Here is a 26,740-nt window from a genome sequence, read left to right as displayed (position 1 = left end):
TCAGGGGAGTGGGGGCGGGGCTGGGGCAGAGCAGGGGCTGGGGTGGGGAAGGGGCGGGGCGGGATGAGCCAGAGCAGGGTCTGGAGCAGCACACAATTTCCTGGTGCCCTACGCAGCTGCGTACTTTGCATATGGCTAAGGACGGCCCTGAAACCAGGATAGGGTTGCCAATCCTTCCAGTTTCGCCAGGAGTCTCCTGGAATCAGGCCCTATCTCCTGGAAGCTATTGAAGCCAAACTGGGAGATTTTAGGTGCTGAAATTTCAGTGATGCTGCTGGGCTAAGGCAGGCTCCCTGCTTGCCCTGGATCCACATCACTTCCAAAAGAAGCTGGCACGTCCCTGCAGCCCCTGGTGGAGGGAGGCAGGCAGGTCTGTGTGCTGTCCCCACCCCAAGCGCCAACTCCACAGCTCCCATTGGCCGGGAATTGCAGCCATTGGGAGCTACAGGGCTGGTGCCTGGGGGTGCAAGCAGTGCACGGAGCCCCCTTCTCCCCCCCAGGGGCCACAGAGATGTGCCAGCTGCACCCCAACCCCCTGCCCTAGCCCTGAGCCCCCTCCTGCACCCAAACTCCATCCCAGAGCCCGCACCCCACACCCCCCTCCCACACCTCAATCCCCTGCCCCAGGGTCAGCCCAGAGCCCCTTCCCACACTCTGAACCCCTTGGCCACACCCCCAACCTGGTGAAAGTGGGGGGCCTCAGGGAAGGGGGTGGGGCAAGGATGTTTGGGTTTGTCTGATTAGACAGTTAGCAACCCTAAATCAGGGTTGAGGCACGTTAGCAGAGAAATTGGCATTGCTGCCTTGCTGCACCTGTTCTGTGGGCACTTCATTCTCCAGGGTGGTCAGGGCAAGATTTTGTACCAGTCTTAAAATTAAAAAAAGCTAGCACAATTAGTACTTTCAAAGAGAACCTGTTGTAACTTGATGGTTCTGAAATACAAGTGAAATAGGTGGACTCCATTTCAACCATTCCTTTGCCTTTTCAACTATGAAGTCAATAAGTTTTTTGCACATAAAGCTGTTGCTAGCTAATGTTTTAAAGGGGAGATTTTCAGAAATACAAAAGGCAACTAGATGCCCACCTCCCATTTAAGACTTTGGGGGAAAAAAAATCTTCTCCTTAATTATAGTTACTTTTTGTGCTGCTACTCAAGGCCCCACATAATTCGCCCCTCCCTGAATAACAATCCCCATAGATTTATCTGCTGCAGAATTAGTGACCATGTGTCCTGTATTTAAAACAAATAACTTGCAATGGAGCCTTTTTTTTTTCCTGCCAACCTGGAGCTCTGGCCACAGAAATCTCCTTCTATTGTAAAAAGGTTTACAGAGATTGTCAGTTCCTAACCTTAAAGCTAAGCTGTACTGTTTGTATTTTAACAAGCGAGGGGGAGAGTGACAGATGAGCTAAAAATGGAGCATGAGGAGATCAGCGATGCTATAGAATTTGTGTTCAAAACCTGTAGCAAAGTGATTCCAAATTTGGGGATTGGAGGGTTGGGTTTGTCCCAGTCCTCTGAAGAAAAACCATTGTCTGTTAGAGGACTTCAGCTCTGGAACCAACATTCGCCAATATTGTGAAAGACAAAGAACTTGGCAAGGAAGAAGTCACCCCTGAAACTTAGTTAAGGATGGATTGGCTCGAGACCTTTCTAAATGCCATATTTCATTCAGCAAATGAATGAGTCCACACATAAAGGAAGTATAGGTATAACTTGGGCCTTGTGCTATAGATCTGGGGAATTCAGAATAGTAAAACCGAACAGTTCATCTACACAAAACATCAAAATCCTAATCTTGCTGTCCTTAGATCACATGCTAAATCATGGACCAGATTCAGACTGGGTGCAACAGCAGTGGAATTGTACTCACTTACACTAGGTCTGAATTAGGCCTTGCAGGACAGTCCTTTCAGGAAAAGGAGACCCTAGCTTTCCTAATACTATGTACATAAGAATGGCCATACTGGGTCAAACCAATGGTCCATCTAGACCCAGTTTCCTTCCGAGAGCAGTCAGTGCCAGATGCTTCAGAGGGGATGAACAGAACAGGGCAATTATCAAGTGATCCATCCCCTGTCTCTAGTCCCAGGTTCTGGCAATTAAAGATTTAGGACACCCAGAGCATGGGGTTGCGTCCTTGACCATAATCGCTTTTTGAGATGGGGCAACCAGAATTGCATGAAGTATTTAATAGATGGGTGTACCATAGACTTGTATAGCAGCATCATGATATTTTCTGTCTTCTTATCAATTCCTTTCCCAGTGATTCCTAACATTCTGACTTTCACATTCACATTGAGCAGACATTTTCAGAGAACTACCCAGGATGACTCTAAGGTCTCTTTTCTGAGTGGTAAAAGCTAATTTAGACCCCATCATTTTGTATGTATAGCTGGGATTGTAGTTTCCAATGTGCATTATTCTGCACTGATCAGCACTGAGTTTCACTGAATTATGTACATGTGCTAAGTTACCTTGAGCCATGATTTGGTTGCTTTGGCACTTTGGGCAGAGGGACTCAGATACTATTGGAATGGGCAATGCTACAAAATCACAAGCTAGCTAGACAGAGATCTCAGACCTGAGCAACCCTCAGGCCTGACTCCACATCATGAACACAGAGTAGAAAAAGACGTAGCACTAGGCAATGTAAGTGGTCTCAGAGGGGGGAAGAGCTAGGTCAAGTTATAGTCAGTAGGGCCCAGATCTACAAAGATACTTAGGCACCTAAGTTCCAATTTTAGGCACCACTGTGATCCACAAGAGTCCTGGTTAGCTGCCATCTAACTCTGTAGGGACCAACACTCATTTGACACATAAGTTTCTGCTTTAAGAGTTCCCTAAGCACATAAGTTGCTGCTTCTGGGCATGTGCACTGCTGCCTTACTCTAGGCATCCAGACATCTATGTCCTGCCTAAGCCCTGGTGCAATCCACATACCAGGGAAGATAGGTGGAGGAGTGTACATCTACATATGGCCCAATCCAGTAGGCGTGCTCAGAGGCTGCCCACTGGATCATATCCCAGTAAAGATCTGGCCAACGGTGGTGCTATTGTCCACATTATAACTTTCAGTGGCCAGAATGATCACCGGGAGTCTGGGTCTCCCACATTCAATTCTCCCCTCTGCCTGATGGATTTGAACAGGGTTATCCCACCTCTCAGTTGAATGCTAAGCTATGAGATATTCTGATATGAGGCTCCCTCAGTCTCTCCTGAAGAAACTTTTCTGTCTTGTATAAATAAATTAAATAGTTATTGGGACAGAGAGAGTACAAGTGAGAACAATTATATAGCATGGTGGTCCACTCTTCCTGCTCCAACAACTCCTAACTTTCTCCCAAGACCCAACACAGGTGCCTAAGCCACCTGACACAAGGAGAGGGGTTCTTGGTTGTAGATCCCTAGCAGTGAGAGGCTGGGCTTAGGACACACCCCTCTCATTGGCATCTCCCCCTGGCTAACTTAGGTGGCTCCCTGCCTCACATAATGGCTTTTGTGGATTCCATTGCAAGGCACCTTTCTCTCCCCATTCCTTGTATAAGGAGCCTAGCTACCTAACTGAGTCTTTGTGGATCCCATTATCATTCCTTTGATTTTCTAAGCACCTATAAGTTAAGCATTGCAATGTCTAAGTTCCTTTGTGGAGCCGGGCCTAACCAGCTACATCTCATTGTACTCTACCACCCAGGAACCACAATGCACTGATGTCTCTGCGCATCTGCTTTCACTTTATCGAGTGGCTCAGCCATGCCATAAAGCACCGAATTGAACAGTTTGCACATGTAGGTTTATAAGATGTGCAAGAGCAAGGAGACCATTATTTCACAGGAGATGGTATAGAGCTTGCATGGGATGGACAGGAAAGGCAGAATTCGTATCTGCTAGCTGTGTCCTTTCCTGCTTTGCCCTTCTGGTTTCTTTCCAAGGGAGAGTTTTTTCTTACGTAACATCTCACTGGTACAGAAATTTATGCTGTGTTCACCACGTCACCCAGTTGGTAATGAGCTCAGTAGCATGCACGCACGCACGCACGTGCGTGTGCGCGCGCACACACACACACATGCTGAGAAAGTATCCCTGAAACAGTGGTGTCCAACCCTTTCCGCCTGAGGGCCAAACATACTGTTTCAAAGAGATCAAACAGCCCCAAGAAAGGGTTTGGTGCAGAATCTCTACCCTATTCTGCTCAGGTATCAAAAGTCATCTGCACTTCCTGGGCTGGGCATGGAGAGGACCCACAGGTGGTACTAGAGCTAGCATAGCTGGCTTCTTACACCTCTTTTCCCACAGCTACTAGGGCAGAGTGCACTGCACTCATCTCTTGGGGATCATAGCCTGTTGGCACAAGCTAGCTAGAGTGGCCTCCAGGCTGTTCTAACCCCAATTATCACAAAATACCTATGAACCAAGGCCCAGAGAGGTAGAGATATAAATGGGGTTTGGAGGGCATAGCTTACCTCAACAACCAGGGTGTAGTTGCTTGGAGGAGGGGGGGCCCAGACCCCTTGCACTCTCTTTCTCCTGCCATATATAGTACTCTGCCAGGGGTGCTGTTGGCAGAGCTCTCCAGTGGAGTAGTGGGTCTTGGAGTAAACCCACTGATATTCATGGGGCAGTTCACACCTCAGAGCTATTGCTTCAGGTACTTGCAAACATATCACTTCTTTGATTACACTTGCAGTTTAAGATTTTCTTCACAGCCATAAAGGCTAGAAGCTTTTAGTATAAAAGAAAAGCTGGGATTCTGGTGCAATTTCAGTGCAGCACTATTGGCTTGCACCTATGCCTCAGTCTACCCTAGGAAGAGGAGGGACTATTTAAGGTAATAAGCAGCATTGGCAGTTGCATCTACTCTTTCTTCATAAGTCTAAAGACTTGAGCTTTGACATGCGACCTTGCCATTGTACTAACTTCTCACTTAGCATCATTCTCCACCTTTTCTAAGGGCTTGTTTCACATAGTAGTTAATCCAGAATAAAGGTAGAGTGTGGATTTAAAGCAGAATAGCTATTCCTGATTAACTCCATGTGTACACACTGTTAAGAACAACCACACATGCAACTAATCAGGAATGGTTCTCCATGTAGACAAGCCCTAAGGGGGAGCAGGATTTCAGTTTTTGTGCTTGCACAGACGTGGATAATTTGGCAGAAGTACTGCAAACTAACAGGCAGTTTTGCAATGCTTTGAGTAACACAGGGCAAGTAAATACTATTTTACTATATTATGACTGAATACAGCAGGCCAGAGCATCAGCTGATGTAAGTCAGCATAGCTACACTGATTTCAGTGGGGGTTATAATGATACATTGGCTAGAGATTTTAGTCAACATTTGTAGAGAGAAACTCAATGGCATTCTGCCTTTGCATCTGCTTTGCTCCTTTTGCTACATATTTTTTGCAGTGAAAGAACAGTCAGAGCATGTTTGTGGATCACAGATGGGACACAGATACAAATTTTATATCCACGCAGGGCTCTAGTAATTCGGATTCCCATCAGCATTGGGCAGAGGTTCTCAAACTGTGGTCTGCAAGCTCCATTCAGGTGGTCCGCGGATAGTTCCCTCTAAGGTGCACACCTGGGCAGCCACACATGAGTGCATGAAGGACCACCCACCTAAATAGTGGAGCCGTGCCAGCATGGCTCCACTAATTAGGTGCCTGGATCCTGGAGAAGATGTGCATATAAGGTGAGGTGGTGGCCTTGGGGGGTCTAGGGGGTAGGTGGGAGGAAGCAGTGGGGTGAGAGAGGGGGTGTGGGGAATTTGGGACGTGCAGGCTTGCAGCAGCCAGAGAAAGAGGCGACTTTCCCCAGCTCCAGGGCTGCAGCTGCCAGGGAGAGACGGCCCTCCTTCCCAGCCCCAGGTCGGGGGCTGCTGTGGTGGGGAAGAGAGAGCACATCCATCAGATTAGAAATGTAAGACTTCTGGTATTAAAATATGAGTTGTGTGCTTTTATTTGTAGAACAAAAAAAATTAATTATTAAGGTTTTTTTTAATATAGTGCTTTTATCCAAAGCGCTTTACAATAGTTAGCTAACGGTACAAACAACATTTGGAAAGATCATTAAGTGGTCCGCCAAGACCCTCAGCAATTTTCAAGAGGTCCGCAAAAAAAAAAAAGTTTGAGAACCACTGGCCTGGGGTACTAACCCTTGAGTCCTAAAGAAATGTAACCATACATTAGGTGTAGCAACAGCTTACTTTACATGATATCACAAAACATCCCCCCTAGCTGGACAGTTGATGTGGGGTTGTCAGAGATAGGATATTTCTAGCTAAAGTAAAGCTCTTCTCCTTCTAGGGCAAATGAAAAGAGTCTAATCTAAAAACACTCCTTCAGCCCCTCCCCTCAGTACAGAGATTTTTGATTCATATCCAGGTGGAGAAGAGTATACCCAAGACTGGGACCCTGAATTGGTAGGCTGCCTATGCCACTATTTGCCAGAGCCACTTACTATAGTACCTTCTTCCATACATAGAAGCACTTCCTTTTCAATAGGGAAGCTCCTCCAGTCACTTCCCCAAATCATAGAGAGCCACATGATACAGCACTGCTTCTATCCGTTCTCTCCCACAATGAGAAATGGTTCTGCCTCTTATATTTCATAGCAGGTCTGCACTCATTCATCTGCTCTGTTTGATTCAGAGTGTGGGATCATAGAAACCAGGCCCAGATGAACCCTGTAAAGCCCCAGCTCACACTGTGACAGTGGGTCGTTAAATCCTGCCTCTCTTAACCTTCCTTAGAAGTTTTAATTTGATACAATATCGTTCTAACCTTACTGTACCAAATTGTTGCATAGTATGCCTTAACACACAGTGCTAAACATCAGTTGTGTTTTAAAACCAGAGTTGGCTTCTCTTCAGCAGTCACTATCTCTGGAAACGTATAATAGCTCTTCAAAATCAAAACAGTCTGTTAAGGCAGGTAGGGAATGAAACCTAATGACTAAAATGATTTTCTGTCAAGCCTCTGGGCCTTACTTAGTCTCTGAAAGCAATATAATCTTTAATAGCATCTGAGAGGTTTCCTAATAAATAAATGTTATTAGTTCTTGGTGGTTGAGGAAACTGTACAGGTGCATCATGAAAGTGCAGTGGTGTACTGTCAAGTTTCAGCCCAGGATCTTTGAAAAAACTTGTAAAATGATGTTGACAAAGGAGAATACCAAAAAATATAAATCAGTGCAGCTGAAGAGAGGTTTCTGTGATAAATTTCCATGCCACTTGGGGGCTGTTTGACATGTTAGTTGCACTTTGGCTTCCAAATTCATTCATCTCTAGGCTAAGGAGCTCAAGCAAATGTGCCAAAACTCACTGGCACTCTTTACAGAGCATGATGTGTGTGCCAATGACTTCTTTGATGGCGTTGAGTCCAATGCACAAGTGACAGTCCTGTCCACTGGTAGGACATACCCATGCACTCGCTATGCTCTGAATCCAAGCAGCAGATTCTTTCCTCCTCTGATGCCAGTCATCACAAAGCTTGATCAAGTCTCCTCGCAATACCTCACTCCATCTACAAGCTGACTCCGCCAACCAGAGCAGCATTCTCCACTCCTTTCCCAATCATCCACAGAGATTCCAAAAGATCTAAGTCATCTTTGCAAACATCCCAAAGTCTGCGCAGCGGTCTGCCTCTCTTTCTAGACCTTTCATGAGCTTCAGAGTACAGCACACACTTCAGGACCCTATAATCCTGCGTTCACTTGACATGTCCAAGTCACCGAGTCTTTTCTTACTAATAAACATTTCCATGAATGACATACCAATACTATTTAACACTTCCACATTTGTTACCCTGTCTTGCCATCTTATTCAAAGAATTTTACGGAAGCATCTGATATGAAAGTTGTTTAGTCTTTTGGTATGTTTGGCATAAGTCATCCATGTTTCTGAGCCATATACAGTACAAGAGTGGATAAAACACGCCTCATAAATACAGATTTTTCACTTTAGTTGACAATTTGTTATTGTTCCAGGCTCTGTCTTGCAAAAGACCAAAGTTCCTGGCTGCTTTGCTGATTCTGTTAGTGAGCTCAGCATCAAGATCTACATTGCTGGTAACAGTAAAGCCAAGGTAGCAAAATTGGTCAACGACATCCAGACGAATACCATCTAAGGTGATATCTGGAACTGGTTCTGAAGAGCTGTGGTGCATGATAAGTCTTCTTCAAGCTTATTGCTAGCCCAAAGATTTTGCATGAATTGGAGAACTTGGTAATAAGATGCTGTAAGGCATCAACACTATGAGTCACAAGGGTTGCATCATCTGCAAATACCAGGTCCGTTATGATGATCTCCTTTGGGGTGAAAGAAAGAGTAGTTCCTCCAGGATATCCTAGCCTGCTCCTGTCCTTACCTTTACTTCTCTGCCTCAGCTGAACTCGGGAGCAGAGGTTACAATTAGGGAGAGGAAGGACAGCTTCCCTACCTCTGCCGAAAATATAGAGAGTGCCCCCACTCCTCTTTGGCTGTTGCTATTAAAAGTAGAGGGAGAGCTCCAATCCCGTATTACCCCCTACTAGGAGAGAGTGGCTGTGCAATTCCATGCTGCTAGCATCTCACTGTTGTGGAGGAATGCAAAAGAGCAAGGGGGAAAAGTTCCAAATAATGTTTTAATTACTAAAAAGTTCCATTACAATAGCAGATAAGGAAATTCTCCTGTCTGTAGGATTAGCTCTTGCCCAGCACTCTCAAATTCCCATAGTGTCAAGGTCCCACATGGCTCACCAACTTCTGCGTCCCATGCACAGTGATCCCCAGTAAACCCCTGTGGAGGCAGTGAATTACTATTCCCCATTTTAAAGCTGAGGAACTAAGGCACAGCAAGATTAGGGTATGGGATTTTCAAGCACTTAAGTAACTGGGCCATGGTCACATTCTGGGTCTCAGTTGAGAGCCTGCACCATTCTTCCTCTTCCATTGGTCCCCTGCATCACTTGGTACATGGCATAGAACTTTGGCAGTGAATGAGATAGGGGTGCTCTCCATGCTGCCACTAATTACTTAAAAATCTTTCTGCACTTGATCTTTATTTTCTTCACACTGAGCCTAAATGAACAGTTGCTAATAAGAATCTGACACATGGCACTGAGCTGTTATCCCACCCTTAACTGTGATCAGGGGAGCAAGGACACTACTGTCTTCCTCAAACAAAAGCTGCCTTAGTGTGGCAGTCTCTCTCTCTCTCTCTCTCTAATGAACTGCTTGCATTGCCTAGTCATATGGCCATTAGCAATATGCTCCAGTCAGCATATATCAGGGGTGGCAAACTACATCCCGGGGGCCACATCCGGCCCTTCAGACATTTTAATCTCCTCGAGCTCCCACCAGGGAGCAGGGTCCAGGGCTTGCACTGCTCCCGGAAGCAGTGACCTGTCCCCTCTCTGGCTCCTAGGCATAGGGGCATCCAGGGGGCTCTGCATGCTGCTCCCACCCCAAGCGCCACCCTCGCAGCTCCCATTGGTGGGGAACTGCAGCCAGTGGGAGCTACAGGCGCAGTGCCTGCAGACAGGGCAGTACGCAGAGCCGCCTGGCTGCACCTCTGCTTAGGAGCCGGAAGGAGGACATGCCACTGCTTCCAGGAGTTGCTTCAGGTAAGCGCCACCTGGAGCCTTGTTCCTGACCCCCCTCCTGCACCCAACCCCCTGCTCTAGCCCTGATCCCTGCCTTCTGAGCCCCTGGGTCCCAGCCCTGAGCACCCTCCTGTACCCCCAACCACTCATCCCCAGCCCCACCCCAGAGCCCGCACCCCTAGATGGAGTCCTCACCCTCCCCCCTGCCCTCCACACTCCAACTCCCTGCCCCAGTCCGGAGCCCCCTCCCACACCCTGATCTCATTTCTGGCCCCATCCCAGAGCCTTCACCCCCTCCTGCACCCCAACCCCCAATTTCATGAGTATTCGTGGCCTGCCATACAATTTCCATACCCAGATGTGGCCCTTGGGCCAAAAAGTTTGCCCACCCTGGTGTATATTTTGCATACTTCAGAGAGCTCAGAAATCTTGGTTGTTTTCCCATTTTGAATTGTTATAAATATCTGATTCCACATGGGTTAAAGAGAATTGTTTTTGCAGGTGGCAGTCATGCGTAAAGGCTTAAAATTATTTTATGAAATGTAAAAGGTGTGAATAATCCTTTTCAATTAAATGAAATACTAGTGCATCTTAGAAATTTAGAGAGGATGCATCATTTATACAAGAAACCCATCTGCCTGATTCAGAGACTTCATAACGTCAGAGAGACTGGCTGGAAATTGCTATCTCAAATGGCCCTTCTTCCAAAACAAGGCAGGCAGCTATATTTTTCCATGAAGAAATGTGGACTACAAATGTGAACATGTTCCACAATGAAGAGTGTTGAGTTTGAATACTTGAAGTTAAGCTTAGAGCTAGTCTACACTATAAGCAGTACAATGGCGCAGCTGCAACCCATCTGTGGAAAACATTCTATGCTGACGGGAGAGAGCTCTCTTGTCGGGATACTAAATCCACTTTCATGAGAGGCGGTAGCTATGTCAGCAGGAGAAGCTCTCCCACCAACGTAGTGCTGTCCACACCAGTACTTAGGTCAGTGTAACTTATGTCACTTGGGGGGGAGGGGCTTATTCAAACTCAAAACAGACCTGTGTGACATGCACAACCAAAGTAGTGACCAGAGTGATGTGCTCTCATCAGTCAATGTTGCTTGTGAGGCAGGATGCTGAGTTTTAGACCAGCTGGAGCTTGTTTTAAAGCTCCGCGCACTCATTCCCAGTAGTAACCCGTCTGGAGGTCACAGAGGTGCAGGAGCTACTATAACCAGCTAATTGTCACGTAGTAAGTGATTCAGCCTTCTTAACAGTCACAGCTAGAAGCCAGCGTTTTTGTCAGCTGTAGCTATATGAATATCAAATTCAATGAGGAAACCAGAAGAACTGCCAGGCTATAACCTAACTTAACTATCAAGGGCAGAGTCTCAAAGTAACAGGAAATATTGCGGTGCTGGCTAACTATTGAAAGCCTTTTCCTTCATCTCACCTGCATAGTCTCTGTGCTGTCCAGGAAATCCAGTCTCCATTTCCTTTCAGCCTTTGGTCTTAGCGATAACTCTGATGATGGTTTTATAATGGGGACATCTGCCTGCTAAGGATTGAATTAAAACCACCAGTTTATCTTACCTTGGGCACTGAACTACTGGATGGCAGTAAGCGTAATAGTAGCCACTGACTCCTGTTATGTGAAGGGTATTAACTTTTGTAACCCAATTCAGGTCAGGTGGAAATATATTTGAGTCTCTTACCACCGCTCCTGTGTGTCACACCCTTGTTACAAGAGCTACAGGTCAATACTGAGCCTTTTTGAATTTAAACCAGTGATACAGAGATATAAAGCTGTGCATATCTATTACTAATTCCCTCAGCTATGTAGTCCAGCTGACCAAATACACAGGCTGCATTAGTGTAGAAAATTAAGATGCTTCTGAAATCATAGAACAAACCCTTTATAACAGGAAGGAATGAAGTGGTCGATATTTAATTTTGCAATAAAAGTCATTGCTAGCATCAGATACCCTGCCCCAAAACAGTAAAATGTCAGATTTCTTCATTGGTTTCTGTCTGTCTGAATTTATTTTGTAGCAGCATAGTGTCTTTTGTCGGATGTACATGGCTGGGAAACTGTTTAATCATAGTGCTCCAAGAAACTGATGTAAATTACTCATTATCTAACAGAAATCTAAAGCCTTAAACCGATATTCCTGTCAGAAACATATACATTAGCTGAAGGAGGCTGGACTTTACAATCTGTCTATTAGAATTATATACGAGATCTGTATGTGCCATATCCTGTTTGCATATCTTTAATAATTAGCACTGTGATTGACGGTACTCAGTGTGTCTCAGTGTGTGGGAAGACTTTGTTACCTCAGATGCCCGTTATTATGCCTCTCTAATGTGTGATAACACTAGGTAAGCTTTACCCTGAGCAAGAGTTTACTGAGGGAAGTTGGGCTCTTTGTTTTTCATTTGTTACTGAGATTACTTTTCTGCCTCTCTCTCCTTTCTGTCCTCCGCTCACTCTTTGTTTAGGAGGAAAATGACACTAATTTAAAGGAATTATAGCTATAAAGACTAGTCACTGACCTTTTGGATAACTTGCATAATGACAGGTTTCAGAGTAGCAGCCGTGTTAGTCTGTATCCACAAAAAGAAAAGGAGGACTTTTGGCACCTTAGAGATTAACAAATTTATTTGAGCATAAGCTTTCGTGAAGTGAGCTGTGCCAAAAGTCCTCCTTTTCATTTCGCTACAGGAAAATTATACATGGAGATAACAGAACCTTTTATTCGTTTATCCCATTAAAAGGAAAAGCTTGATCATTCTCTTTTGGACAAACTCTTCTCTTTCAAGGATAAGTGGGAAGAAAAATAAAATGTTTGGTTTTACTCATTCCTGATTTTTCTTGATGTATAAAAACAGCCTCAACATGAATTTTTTTATTAACCTAAATCCAGATTTTGGCTAACTTTCAATTTGGGAACAGAACACAATAGTTCCAAATACCATAATAGTAGAATAACCTGAAAATGCTCTACCTGGCAAGACCCCAACATCAAACTGGATGTCTTATAGTCAAAAATGCAATATGACCATTTTGGGGGAAAATAGGGGAAAAAGCTTTATTCAGTAATTGTCTGATATTTATTTAAGCTCCAACATCTGAGAGTTAGAAACTGTACTTTCAAGATTAGGAAGCAAGCCAGAAAGCATGAGACTTCAGTATTTGAAGTGCTCCATAATGCCTTGTCGTACAAGGGCAATGGAACTGTAAGCAGGATAATGTTACTACCTAGCCCTTTTCTTGTAGCTCTCAACATGGTTTTCAAAGCAGGTCATTGTCTCCATTATCTCTATTTTGGAGATAGGGAAACTGAGGCACCACAAAGTGAATTAACTTGCGCACAGTCAGCCAGCAGACCAGTGGTAGAACCAGGAATAGAATCCAGTGCTGTCCCAATCCAGCACTCTACCCACATAGACACACTGTCTCTCAAGGATGGCAGCTAGCAAGAGACAGGAGGGGAGGAGCGTCACTGTCAAAGGGAAGGGAGCTTGTATAAGAGGAACCAGAGAAGATGGACTGCACTAGTCATCTAAACATCTAGTATCCAGTACTAGACTTAAAACATACTGTACTGCTCTAGAGGCTTGATCCCACACCACTGAGGGTTTATTGGCGTTGAGTCAGTGACGTCAGTGTGACTTGGATCAAGTCGATAAGCTTGATCCACAGCCCACTGATTCCCGTGGGCTTTGGATCAGGCCCTAGATAACTAGATTAATTTGGAGGATATAATCTAGTCTCCAAAAACCTTGCCATTATCCTCCAGCACAGACAGGGAGGATTAGGTAGTTTAGTCCCCATGTTTAGGTTTTGTTTTAACATTATTAAGGCCCAGTCTACACTAACGAGGTAAATCAATATAAATTACGCTAGTTAAATTACATAAATTACGTAATTTAAGTCAACATAGCTTAGATCGATTTACAGTGGGTGTCTACAATGTGCTATGTCGACGGGAGAGCACTCTGCCATCGACTTATTGCATCTTCACGAGACCCACTAAATCGACACCACTGCATCAATCGCAGCAGCGCCGATTTAGCCGATAGTGAAGACGAGCTCTAATCCTTACACTACCCAATATTAATTTTTAAATCTGGCGCTTTTAAAAACTGTGCTTCCATGTTATAACTATTCCAATCACAAGCTGTGGTACATAAATGCTGAAAGGACATTTTAAATTCAACCCACTCTGCTTCTGTTATTTTTTTAATAAAGGGAGGGGGAGAAATCTGCTTAATTTTTATTTTCAGAGCAGATTAGTCTTTAATTTTTTTAATTCACTGAATGTTTTGTTCTAATGTGTGCAGATTATATTGTAAAAGCTTTTAAAATGCAATTGGGAGCTCTTATGAGTAGCAAAAAAATATTTAAATGAAAATGCACTGAAGCTATTAGCTGAGATCTTAACAAAAGGTCTGAAAGCTTAATTTGAGCCGGGGAAAGAGGTAGAGCTTGTGCTTAACCAGCAACACTGCTAAAAACACGCTACAGTAGAAACGCATGTGGCCATTTCATTTTAATTGTACTTAGTTTAAAACATTTATCCCATCCAGGCTTTCTGTCTTTGTGAACTGGAAATTAAAGATCCTCAGACAATTATGCCTGCAATCTCAATCCTAAAAATTCAGAGTCAAAAGCAAAATCAGTGTTGAATCTGTCCACTGCCCTGTTATTTTAAAGCTACATAAGAAGATGGAATTTGATTGCTATTTTTTTTCCTCGGGTCCCTAGGACAGTCCTGACTCCTGGCCATGTTTGAGGTGTGGTTTATGTTGATACAAAATGTGTCACTTTGGTTAGGTCAAAGCCATTGGCAACCCAGCTACTGGGCAGAAGGCAGCCTTCTGCAAAAACACACTCAACAAAAGCAAAAGCATTTAACCCCTGAGCCAAACCTTGGTGAAATTCAATCCCACTATTAAGAAAACGTGAAAATTTGATCCCAGAGAAGGGAAGATGCTCAAGACCAAAGAGGAATAGCATGGAGGATTAGAACGGTCAGTGATGGGACAATAGATAGGGAGAGCTCTGAGTACACATTCTCAAGTGTCTGGCTGGGTCTTGCCCACATGCTCAGAGTCTAACTGATCATCGTATTTGGGGTTGGGAAGGAATTTTCCCCTCGGTCAGATTGGCAGAGACCCTGGGAGTTTTTCACCTTTCTCTGCAGTAGAGGGCACAGGTCAGTTTCTGGTTTATGCTAGAATATATAGTGGATTCTCTGTAACTTGAAGTCTTTAAATCATGATCAGAGGACATACGTAATTCAGCCAGAGGTTAAGGGTCTATTACAGGAGTGGTGTGGGTGAGGTTCTGTGGCCTGTAATGTGCAGGAGGTCAAACTAGATGATATTGATGGTCCCTTCTGGCCTTAAAGTCTATAAGTCTATGTGTCTAAGTGAGTTTGAAGGCAGATGAGTAAGAGCTGTCCAGTTCAGCAGTGTGATGATCTTTTAATCCTGCAAAGTCCAACGTGAACTTTGCATTCAGTACTTCTGTTTTGATTTGGCTGTGGAACAACACCAAGCCACTTTACAGTAATGATGCCCTTTCATTGTTTTAGGTCATTGAAAATACGTGGGGCATGATTTTCAAAAGCATTTTTTGATCTTGCACCACAGTTTTGCAACTCAGGGTGTGAAGGCCAATCATTTCACATGTGGATGCCTAAAGTTACGTGCCCATGTCCATGTTGAGGGACCTGCTGGAAGACTGAGATTGTCAAAAGATCCTGAAGGAGCGAGGGTACCCAAGAAACATTGAATCTTATCTCATCTGGTCTGGCTGCAGATTTATACTGTTGTAACGGAATGATTCCCTGAAAGTTGGATGCCAAGCTCTTAGGAAAATTCTAGCATTATATTTTATGTACTTGGGTTCCTGGCTTTGGGATGTACATGTAAGGATTTATATGTACCTTGCAGAATGTACAAAGACTGCCTGAGCAATGTTGTCCTGGTATTCTGTTGTTTGCATACATGCTGTCTGTTTTATTATCTTCATCAATTAAAAGTTGGAGATGGGGTCAGTGTAGCCAAGGCTGGGTTTTATTGTTACTGTTGTTTGTTGTTTGATTGTATTCCTTTCTTCCCAGAATACCCTGGATGCTGATGGCCATTCTTCTCCCAAAACCAGCTTCACATTAAACCCCAATGACAGAAGACAATATCCTGACCACCAGGCAGCACACAGGCCATTCCCCAAACAGCGATTCAGGCAGGAAAATGGACACACATCGTTACAAAGAGATGGACCCAGATCCTTCCTCCTGGATCTCCCAAACTTTCCTGACCTATCAAAAGCAGACATCAATGGGCAAAACCCCAACATTCAGGTACACACTTCATTAAGACTGATATTTTACACACTATGGAAAATGGCTTAACCCAACCAAGTCAGCTTTAAGCTTTGCTTCAGTCCCTTAGTCACTGCCTTCGTCTTATACCCTTCCTCTATATGGTGTCCCAACCCATAGTGCTGTTATGTGGAGAGAGAATCTGAATACTTTTTGCCTACCTGGATGTACAGATCCCAGTTCCCCCTGAACCCCTCTATGAATGCCACGGACTGAACAGAGCTAGAGGTAGAATCATAGTTTTCTTATGACACTGCAGATGTCTTTCTTTCATCCTCTTGTCATATAGATATTTTCCATTCTTTGGTTTTGGGCAGCATTTTACCTCTTTTATTCTGTCGCCAGCCACTGGCAATGTGACTGGAATCTTGAAAATTATGGTCAGGTTCTCATTTGTTACATTAGTGTAAATCTCAACTGATTCCACAGATTACAGTGGAATGACTGTAGATTAGATTCTCACCTAGAGATCAAAATCTGGCCCTCTGTTCAGAAAACAAAGAATTAAATGTTAATTTTAGCAGCAGCCACCTTGAGTAGAAAGTCCTTCGCTCCGCAAAAATCTGATATGCTTTTAGTCAAAATCATCTTCTTGGTTTTGGAATAACCTGTTACAAGTCTTTTGCATCTTAAAGACAGAGGGTTAGGAAGAAAAAAATTAGCAATTTAATTTAGTGTCTCATAGGAAAATCTGCATTAATAAGAAGTCATGTTTAACCAAAATAATTTAGTGAAATATTGATCTGCCTAAAACATGTGTTTACAAAAACATAATGCACTATTATAACTAGTTTTCTTATTAAATAAATTTCTGGCACTCTATACCCATCCACCCACAAATTTACCAATGTATATATCCGTCTATTAGGCATCCATGCCTAAAGATAAAGATGTACTTTAGTTAGTCACAGACTTTAATAGGAAACAACAAAATATATCAAAGCTGATGCTCCATTACTTCATAGACAAGTTGTAATGTTCCAAATGTTTACAGATTTGGACCTAGCGCCATTTCAGTATTCGACAGGCCTAGGTAGTAAATTGACTGTATGTTGAATACATGCTTTCTCATAGAATCATAGACTTTAAGGTCAAAAGGGACTATTATGATTGTCTAGTCTGACCTCCTGCACAACGCAGACCACAGAACTCGCCCATCCACTCCTGTAATAAACCCCTAACCTATGTCTGAACTATTGAAGTCCTTAGATCATGGTTTAAAGACTTCAAGATGCAGAGAATCCTCCAGCAAGTGACCCATGCCCCACGCTGCAGAGGAAGTGAAAACCCCCCAGGGCCTCTGCCAATCTGCCCTAGAGGAAAATTCCTTCCTGACCCCAAATATGGTGGGTTAGTTAAACCCTGAGCATGTGGGCAAGACTCACCAGCCAGACACCCAAGAAAGAATTCTCTGTAGTAACTCAGATACCACCCCGTCTAACATCTCATCATAGGCCATTGGGCATATTTACTGCTAATAGTCAAAGATCAATTAATTGCCAAAATTAGGCAATCCCATCATACCATACCCTCCATAAACTTATCAAGCTTAGTCTTGAAGCCAGATATGTCTTTTGCCCCCACTGCTACTAGAAGTCTTCCAGTTATATATTCATGAATTCCTAGAGGAGGGTAGTCTGGGAAGCTGTACAAAGTCCTGGAGCTGCAGATTGAGGTAAATAGTGTGCCACTATACATATATATATATATTTACAAATAACAATGTAAACCACAGAATATAGAGGGGGGCAGGGGGCATACATTCCCTGGCAGGAAAGTTATGGAATGCTTAAAGCCAAAAAATGGATAAATGAGGAGTAACATTTTCCTGGCTTCCCCATACAAATAAATAATGGTTGTCATTCTGAGCTCCCTTTTCACTGGATGATGTGGCATCTGAAAACTGTACAACACATGCAATGGCGCACCAGTAGTGACAGTGGGGTCTTGGGCCTGAGAAACTTGGCCTTCTCTCCCAGAAAACATTGGGCAGCAGGACCAAGATTTTACAGAAACAGGAGCCTAAGTTTAGGCTCCTAAATTCATTTAGTACCTACTTCAATTTAAGCACCTAAATATGTGGCCAGAATTTCAAGCTACTTACTTAGGTGCCTAAATATAGATTTAGGATCCCAGCTCTGGGCTCCTCTTTCTGAAAATCTTGGTCCTGCTGTTTTCTGGGACAGACCAATAATAATACATCAAAAAATGAAGACATTTTTCCTATAAATTATAGAAGTATACTTTACAGGCCTGAAAGTCAGCCTGTGAAAACAGTTTGAAATGATATTCCTGTGAGCCCTGTTTTATATAGCAGTAAAGAAAGCAATTGCTGTATCATGTCATAGTTATGCGCAAAAGATCTATGCAAAAGTTGTCAAATACTTTTATTTTTTTAAATAACTGCTAAAGTAACACCACTTACTGCTATTGTGATGTATGTAAGCCCTTTGCAAGTAATACAAGAAGGACTCTCTTACTGGCTTTTCTGTGATCTGTTAGCCCTGTAGAAGTTTGGCCCATTTTTCAACCCCTGCATCATTTCATGCTGCATTTCTACAGTTGTTTAGTATTGGTAAGGCAAGAGGTTGTTTAAAGGAGTAACCACAGCAGCTGTTGCCATTAGTGTGTGGTGGCTGCTTTTTAACTTGGTGTCAGAGCTGCAGCCAAATGCACCATTGCACTCAAATAAACTAATTCATTGGAGGTCCTCTAAAATGTGAGGTGCTTTTTAAAACCAGTGCCATATTTCCTTTGGGAGCACAGATTTTTTTTTCTTCTTCCTCACCGAAAAGCCCTTTTGTTAGTCTCCATTGATTTGACAAATGCCAGCTCAGTAACGCATGCAGACCTGCCAGTGTGGCAGGGTTACTCAGTGTAAAATAGAATCACTTCCTTCCTTCCCATTAGCAACGAGAGTGAAGTCACATGAATGGGATGTGGCCACCTATTTATTTTCTCTTTCTAAGCTTTCCTCTCTTCCAGCCCCTGCTACAACCCATCCAATGCTACCGAGCTCTGAGGGGATGCTGAACTTGGAATCTGATACCCCAATTTTTATTGGAATGTTATTTCTCCCCTGCGCTTGAATATCAAGTCACAGTTTCCCACTCCTGTGGACCCTAAAGGGTGCTGTGCTGTTGTGTCCCATTCCACTGCTCTGCCACTCCGCATTGCAATACAGACACCTTGGGAGTACCGCAGAAAAGGCTGGTGGTAAATGACACATGAAGCACCTGGCAAAGGGAAAATCGTTCTGTTTTGGCAGGTAGTGGTATTTTGTCCTCCTTTGGGAACTTGATTCTTTGTCAAGTTTCATCACACACAAACTTACTTTTTAAAACATTAATATGAATTTACACAGTCTGACAGCTGAATTCTGCAATGATGAGCATCTTAGAAATACTTGAACTCCAGAGCTGGAAAAGTGAAATCTCTGTGGAAGTATATAGTACACACTTTATATATATCCCTTTGTATCAGATGGGTTTAACACCTTGCAGTTTGCATTAGAGTGGTGTGTTTGGGAAAACTGCAGCAGAATGGAGGGTGACTAAATCCATTTTCCTTAGGCCTGTCAGAAAGAATAATATAATTGTTTAATAATTTGTGGAAGTGGAGGTTTTTTGTATTTTAACCCAGCTTTAAGAAGAAATTAATGCTACTTATTTTGAGATGTGCAATCCTTATTGTTTTAAAGTACCCTTTAATAAGACTGTCTAATAGTGAACACATTAAAAATATAGCAGGGTTAACTGAAAATTCAAAGATCTTTTTATACTATCTTAAAAATAACTTAGTATTCTGAGTAATCTTTTAAATTAGATTCTTATGGGATTTCAGGTTACATCTGCTTGAAATACCCAGAGAGTTCATCTTATTACAATTTAAAAATAGCAAAGAAGGATGGATTCTGAAGTGCTCCCTTTGGAAAGTCTCTTTTGTTTCCTTTCGTTTAGTTTTTGCTTTTAAAGTTAATGTGCTTTTTAAAAAAAAGTCCTGTTGATATTCAGCCAGTGATAGGATCTTCCAAGCATAGCTCATTGTCTTTAAACTGCTACAAAGCACCTTGTTTATTCTCTCTTATTGGATGTACAACACTGTTTTACTTGGATCCGTACAGCCCATGAACTGTCATTGTTTCAAGCATATGAAATCTATTTTAATTCTCAGTTTGTAGAAAGTGCAGTGAATAATCTGTTTGAGTAATCATTTTGATTCCACCATTAAAATGAATGTAAGACAAAGCTGTCCAGCATATTTTTGTTTATCTCCTTCCAGAGACTTATTTTGTTACAACAACTGCATACCTGTATTGCTTCTTTCTATACAATTCCTGTGGAACTTCCCAGTGGAAGTGACCTCCCAGTCATTTCGTCTCAATTTTTCTGACCATAATCAGAGGGGAAGTAGTGTGTAAATGCAATAGCTTGTTTCTCCAAAAAGGAAATGTGTGCATTGTTTTGTAAGTGTATAACTGCATTCTGCACTACTGAGCTCCAGCAGATCTTCAGCTGGAGCCATTCCACTTCCTGTGTAATGTCCCTCGGCAGCTCACAGGTAACATGACAGACATAGAAAGTACATGGGGTTTTATTTGCCAGAGAGAGAGAGAGAGAGAAAGAGAGTGTTCAGGTAAACCATGATTTTATTAAAACCAATTTTATGAAACTGTGAACTCTAATCCGGTTGCCTTCATGTCCCCAGCATAACAGGCTATTGTGTTTTGTCTGGTTTATAAAAACCCAATTTTAAGAAAGTTCTATCCAAAAGACTTTTGTAACATGTAGGTGTATCTATGAAATTTACATATGCACACACATTTTATACATTAGATATATATGACAGAACCGCCTCTACACTCTGGCTCCTTTGGCCAACCCAAAAGTCCAGCTTACTCAGCAAGCTGAACTGGGTTTACAGCTGCAGTGCATTAGTGGAGCAGCACAAAGCAGCAAGGGCATACCAATGACTCTGACCCATAATTTATTTGTCTATGGTCACACTGTATTTCCATGACACAGGGACCCTAGATTCCTGATTGCTAGTGCCAATGTCTCCCTAAATACACATGTACGTGCGCACCCAACATTTATTTAAGAGTTTCATAATTAATTAATTTATTTTTATGCATTGAAAAGTAGCAAAAGGGTGTGTTATAATTACTATACAGTATTATACAGATTTATTTGTATCCATGAATGTATGTGTGGTCTAGGGATTTGAGCAGGGAATCTTGAATCTGGGCTGTTCTATTCCTGGTTGATAGTGGCCTGTCCTACTTTAGACAAGTAATTTAAATGTACTTCCTCTTACCCCTCTGGAAAGTGAGTATAATCAAATCTATTTCAGAGGGCTGTTTTGACAATTGACAAAAAATGCTTAAAGCTTCTCTAATGAATAATGATATAAAATGTATATTATTTATAATATGTTGTTGAAAAAATGTTGACAGTCATTTATGATATTGTGCCCTTGGATATAAAAGGTATCTCAGGGTAAAAGAAGAATATAATGAATCTGTGGCCACCTATACTATGGTTTCACATGCTAGTGCCAGCCCTAAATATTACAAGGTTACAACTGCACTATAGGAAAATCTTCTAGGGTGCAAATCCTCTTATCAGCTAGCGACCAGGCCAATACTTGAGCAGGTATTCAACAAGCAAAGAGAATGCAACTGATTCTGTCCTGCCTTGCACCTGGTGTAGTTATTTGCACCTATGCAAAGCCAACAACAAAGGCTACCGTTCTGATCTAGCACATTTCACATTCACTTCATATTCAGGCCCAATGAATTTAAAGTGAGTGTTTTTTTCTTTTTCTTTTTCATAAAGTTTTAAACATCTTTTTCCCCTGAAGACAGAAAGCTTCACTGTAAAGGTTTAAGATACGGGTTTTGTTCTTGTTTTGTTCAGGATTTTTTTTTTTTTGGCCTTTTTGCTCCAAGATTTGACACGGAAGAGGTGGCAGAAGGGATCACTCAGTTTCTGCATATCTCTGGGCTCACAGTAATCCACATACAGTTTATAACCAGCTAGCCCCAAAGGATTATAAGTCCCCTTTGCTAGATAACATCAATCCCGTGTCTCTGCTGTATAGAAGATTTCCCACTGATACACTCTCTGTGGAGATGATCTAGTTTTGGATTTTGCATGCTGACTGACCTGGCATAACTTGAATTCTCTAGGTTACCATAGAAGTGGTTGATGGCCCTGATACTGAACCAGAGAAGGATCTACACAAAGAGAGCAGCAAACCTAGCTGGCCTGTCCCATCCCCTGACTGGAGGAACTGGTGGCAGACGTCATCCACTTTGACTCGCATGAGTAGCGGTGACCAGGACTACAAGCATGACAGCACCACCGAAGACAGCAACTTCCTAAACCCTCGTGGTGGGTGGGATAGGCATGCACCCAACCACCGGACTTTTGAATCCAAGGAGCAGCCAGAGTATGGTGAGTTTGCATTCCAGACCTCTTATAGGCACCTTGGGATTGTAAAACTAGTTTGGGGGAAAATGAGAATGGTGAGGCATTGCTGAAAGTAGGCCAAGCAAAATAGAATTTTTCCAACATGTGGCTTTTGTTCATTTGAAGACAAATCTGTGCAGATGCGCAAACTAGGCTGTGGTAGCCACATTCCACTTGTAAGTCTATAATCTTGAAAATTATCCTACAAGAAGTTTTTTTTTATGCATAAGTGTACTTTTTTAAACAAAGGAAACAAGGTCTCATTTATTTTTAGAGTAAGGATAACTACAAATTTAGAACCATGTGCAGTGATTTGGAAGCTAAAATGTAACTGGAGGATACATGAGTGAGAACTACAATGTGGTCATGTTTGGTTGAGATATAAGTAAGGCAAGTTACGTTGACTTCTGTGTAGGGAGTGGCATAGACAGCAGGAACATTTTGCTTGTGTAATTCTGTTCCAGATGTATCATGGAGAAAACAATTGTTTTCAGCTTGTTGTATGAAACGGTTGCTAAAAGCAGAAAATAGAAAGGAGGAATTATTTCCTTATCATCGCATTGGGCTATAGCTGCACATTTTGGGATGACTTCTCTGAGGTGACTTTTCATGCACACTAGGGGAGTTTCAAGTGGTTCAGCGCCTCTAAGGATAAAACTGTAAATCAATATATACTTCAGTAGGGCCCTACCAAATTCACAACCATGAAGAACGCATCATGGACCGTGAAATATGGTCTTCCCCTATGAAATCTGGTCTTTTGTGTGCTTTTACCCTATACTCTACAGATTTAATGGGGGAAATGAGCCTTTCTCAAATTGGGGGTCCTGATCCAAAAGGGAGTTATGGAGGGAGGGTCACAAAGTTATTTTAGGGGGGTTGCAGTATTGCCACTTCTGTGCTGCCTTCAGAGCTGGGCGGCCGGAGAGGGGTGGCTGTTGACCAGGTGCCCAGCTCTGAAGGTAGCACCCTGCCAGCAGCAGCGCAGAAGTAAGGGTGTCAATACCCTACCATAGCACCCTTCTACCCTGCTGTCTTGAGAGCTGGGCGGCCAAAGGGCTGACTGAGGGCCCAGCTCTGCAGGCAACAGAGCAGAAGTAAAGATGGCAACACATACCATGCCATCCTTATTTTTGTGCTGCTGCTGGCAGCGGCTCTGCCTTCAGATCTGGGCTCCCAGCCAGCAGCCGCCGCTCTCCAGCTGCCCGAGTCTGAAGGCAGCGCCGCCACCAGCAGCAGCAGCACAGAAGTAAGGGAATTACATCACAACCACCCCCACACACAATAACCTTTTGAACCCCCCCACACAACTCCTTTTTGGGTCAGGACCTCTACAAGTACAACACCATGAAATTTCAGATTTAAATAGCTGAAATCATCAAATTTACTATTTTAAAAATCCTATGACTGTGAAATTGACCAAAATGGACCGTGAATTTAGTAGGGCCCTATACTTAAGATTTTAGGTAGAGCAGCATTTCAGAGCAGTGGTTTTATTCCCTGTCATTCACGTTGCATCATCTACACACAGAGTGGCTTTAGCTTACTGTTTCAGCCTTATGCCATGTCTACACTACCGCGGTAAGTCGACCTACGTTACGCAACTCCAGCTATGTGAATAACGTTGCTGGAGTTGACCCCTTAGGTTGAGTTACCACGGGGTCTTCACCATGGGGGGTTGAAGGGAGAAACTCTCCCATCAACTTACCTTACTCTTCTCCTCGGGGGGGGGGAGGGAAGAGTACAGGGATCGACTGGAGAGCAATCTGCTGTTGATTTGGCGGGTCTTCACTAGACCCGCTAAATCAACCACTGGTGGCTCAATCTCAGTCCATAGATCCAGGCTGTAGTGTAGACCTGCCCTTTGTTTACCTTGTTTTGATTAGATTTGAGTCTAGAGCCTTAATTTAGAGAGAGCTTTTTTGCTGAATTTTATATTTAAATATGTACATAAGTATTGAATATTGTGGACCAGAATTTTGTCCTTTCTTCTTGTACCTGTATTTGTGGACAAATTTTAGTACTACAAAAAGATGTACAGTGCTCTGCCACACCTAAGGGCATCAGTGTTAAAAGAAGATTTCTATTCCCAGTGTGGATTCTCTAGGCTAAAACACCCATCTTTAATGGGGTTTATTATCCATGTTTTCTGTCCACATTGGCAATAAAACAAACCGTGTTATAAAATAGATACCTAATCCCGGCAGAAAACTCTGCACTAGCCCAGTCCTTTACATAATGAGAGATAGCAGCTTGGTTGCTCTTCTAGAAAATGTGTAACACTGATGTGGCATCTTTGATATCGGGAGTAAAGCGGGACTAGGAAGTACACTCTATGCTCTGGGCTTCCCAGACTAGTCAGTGGAATATTTCACTCAATTTGGGCCGAGTCATGTTTGTATTATTTCCACTGTGGTAGTGCCTAGAAGCCCCAGTCATTACAGAACAAAATGCTGGTTCCTGACCCAAAGAGCTTTTAATGGTGCAGGATCAGGCCCTCAGTGACAACAGTTAGTCATTTAATCAGTGTTATAAAATGTTCATTACCACGGGTTTGAAAAAAGCTCATAATTCACTACGGCAGTGACTTCTTCTATAACATGTTAGTTCTCTTGTTCTGACGTTTGGGGAGATTAAAGAATGAAGCTGAAATATTTCCACATACAATCAACTACCCAAACAGAATCCAACCTGCATTCTGTCCTAAAAGCCGATTAAGTTTTGAATATCTTTGTGTGCTATAGATATGTTTGGAGGGGTTTATTTGGGGGGGTGGGTAGGTTAAAGTAAATATTTTTATTACATATCTGATTGGTTTATGATCAGAAAGCATATTCCTACTGATGGAAAAATAAAGTTTGAATAGATGTTCTGTTAGTTCATGACCCAGCTTTACAGCTGAAGATTCTCGGCTGCCAAAAGGTCAAAAGAGAAAGGAAATATTTTTTCAAATAATGTTGCATGCACGTCCCTGAGGAGAGTCAAGTGTAAAAACCATTTAACCAGCAGGCTTAAGCCTGGCACTCAGCCCAGGTTTCAGGTAGAGACATCTGGATTCTATTCTTGCTATGCCTACTTAATAAAAACCACCATCTATACAGTAGTTTTTGGTAGTAGGGTTTTTGTTTTTCATTTCCTTCCTCATCTCTGTTCCTGGATAGATTATATTGATGGAGAGGGAGACTGGAGCTCATGGTCCATTTGCAGCGTAACCTGCGGGAATGGCAATCAGAAGCGAACGAGGTCCTGTGGATATGCCTGCACAGCCACTGAGTCGAGGACATGTGATAGGCCAAACTGCCCAGGTTTGGTTAACAAATGGTGGTGGTTGGTTTTTAAAGAGAGAACCTGAATTGTTATTAGAAAGATCATTGTACCAGGGGACAGAGCACTGGGTTTGGCGGGCTTCACCATACATGGTTAAAGGCCTGCATCACATTTGGGCCATGGCTGGGTAACAGTACTATTAGAAAGTGGTGTTCCAGTCCTGAAGGTCACTTATGAAATTTTATTTCATATGTGGCAGCAAAAAAAAAAAATAGAACTATCCTAAAATGTAAAAGGCAGACATGTATTTTAATGTTAATGTACCATGTCTGTCTTTTACGTTTTAGGGTAGTTCTATTTTTATTTTTAAATTAACAAAGCATTTGTTATTAAATCCAATGTTGTCTCCTACCAAGTGTTAAATTTGCTACAGAAAGTTTCTGTCTAAAGACAAACTTCTTTTGTTGCTGCAGTTACTTCTTGCCTACCCGAACAGTCTGCATGTCACAGGACTGAAGCTTTTGCCCAAAGAAATGTGCACTCATTTCACCTAGAATGCATTTGGTTTTTTAATTTTACAATTTTAAAACAGCCACGTTACTATTATTTGAAAATAAGTATATACATTTCAATACATTTAATGTATATACTTGCCATAATGTTAGGAATAATGGCTCCATATTAGTTAATAATATGCCTTTTAAAGTATCATGCCAACTGTTTGCAAAGTGGCTTTAGAGGAGATCTGAAACATGGCCTTATACCCTAAATGTTCTGCTCCTGGGGGAATTCTGTGCCACTGCACATGTGCAGAATTCATGTCCCTCGCAGATTTCTTTCCTTCTCTGCAGAAAAATGACTTTCTGACAGGGAAGCAAAGGGAAGCTGCACGAGCAGTCATGCACCACTCCCTAGCTATTCAGGTACATCGTTTTAGGCACCTGGAGCAGCCGATGGAGAGGTAAATCGCCACGGGCTGGGGACACCCCAATCAGATCCTACCCTGAGCTGGGATCAGCTGCTAGTC

General features: G+C 42.8%; 1 protein-coding gene across 1 annotated transcript in view; it reads left to right on the top strand.

The window, feature by feature from the left end:
• ISM1 (isthmin 1) overlaps positions 1-26,740 on the top strand; it is a 67,933-nt gene that overhangs the window by 33,232 nt on the left and 7,961 nt on the right. Inside the window, exons 2-4 of the mRNA XM_038396341.2 lie at positions 15,713-15,952; positions 22,164-22,431; positions 25,608-25,751. Coding sequence (XP_038252269.2) covers positions 15,713-15,952; positions 22,164-22,431; positions 25,608-25,751 — 652 coding nt within the window. The remainder of the gene's footprint in view (positions 1-15,712; positions 15,953-22,163; positions 22,432-25,607; positions 25,752-26,740) is intronic.

Source organism: Dermochelys coriacea, chromosome 3 (genome assembly GCF_009764565.3).
Source record: "Dermochelys coriacea isolate rDerCor1 chromosome 3, rDerCor1.pri.v4, whole genome shotgun sequence".
NCBI lineage: Eukaryota > Metazoa > Chordata > Testudines > Dermochelyidae > Dermochelys > Dermochelys coriacea.
Note: the sequence above shows the minus strand (reverse complement) of the source record. Positions and strands in the feature narration are given on the sequence as shown.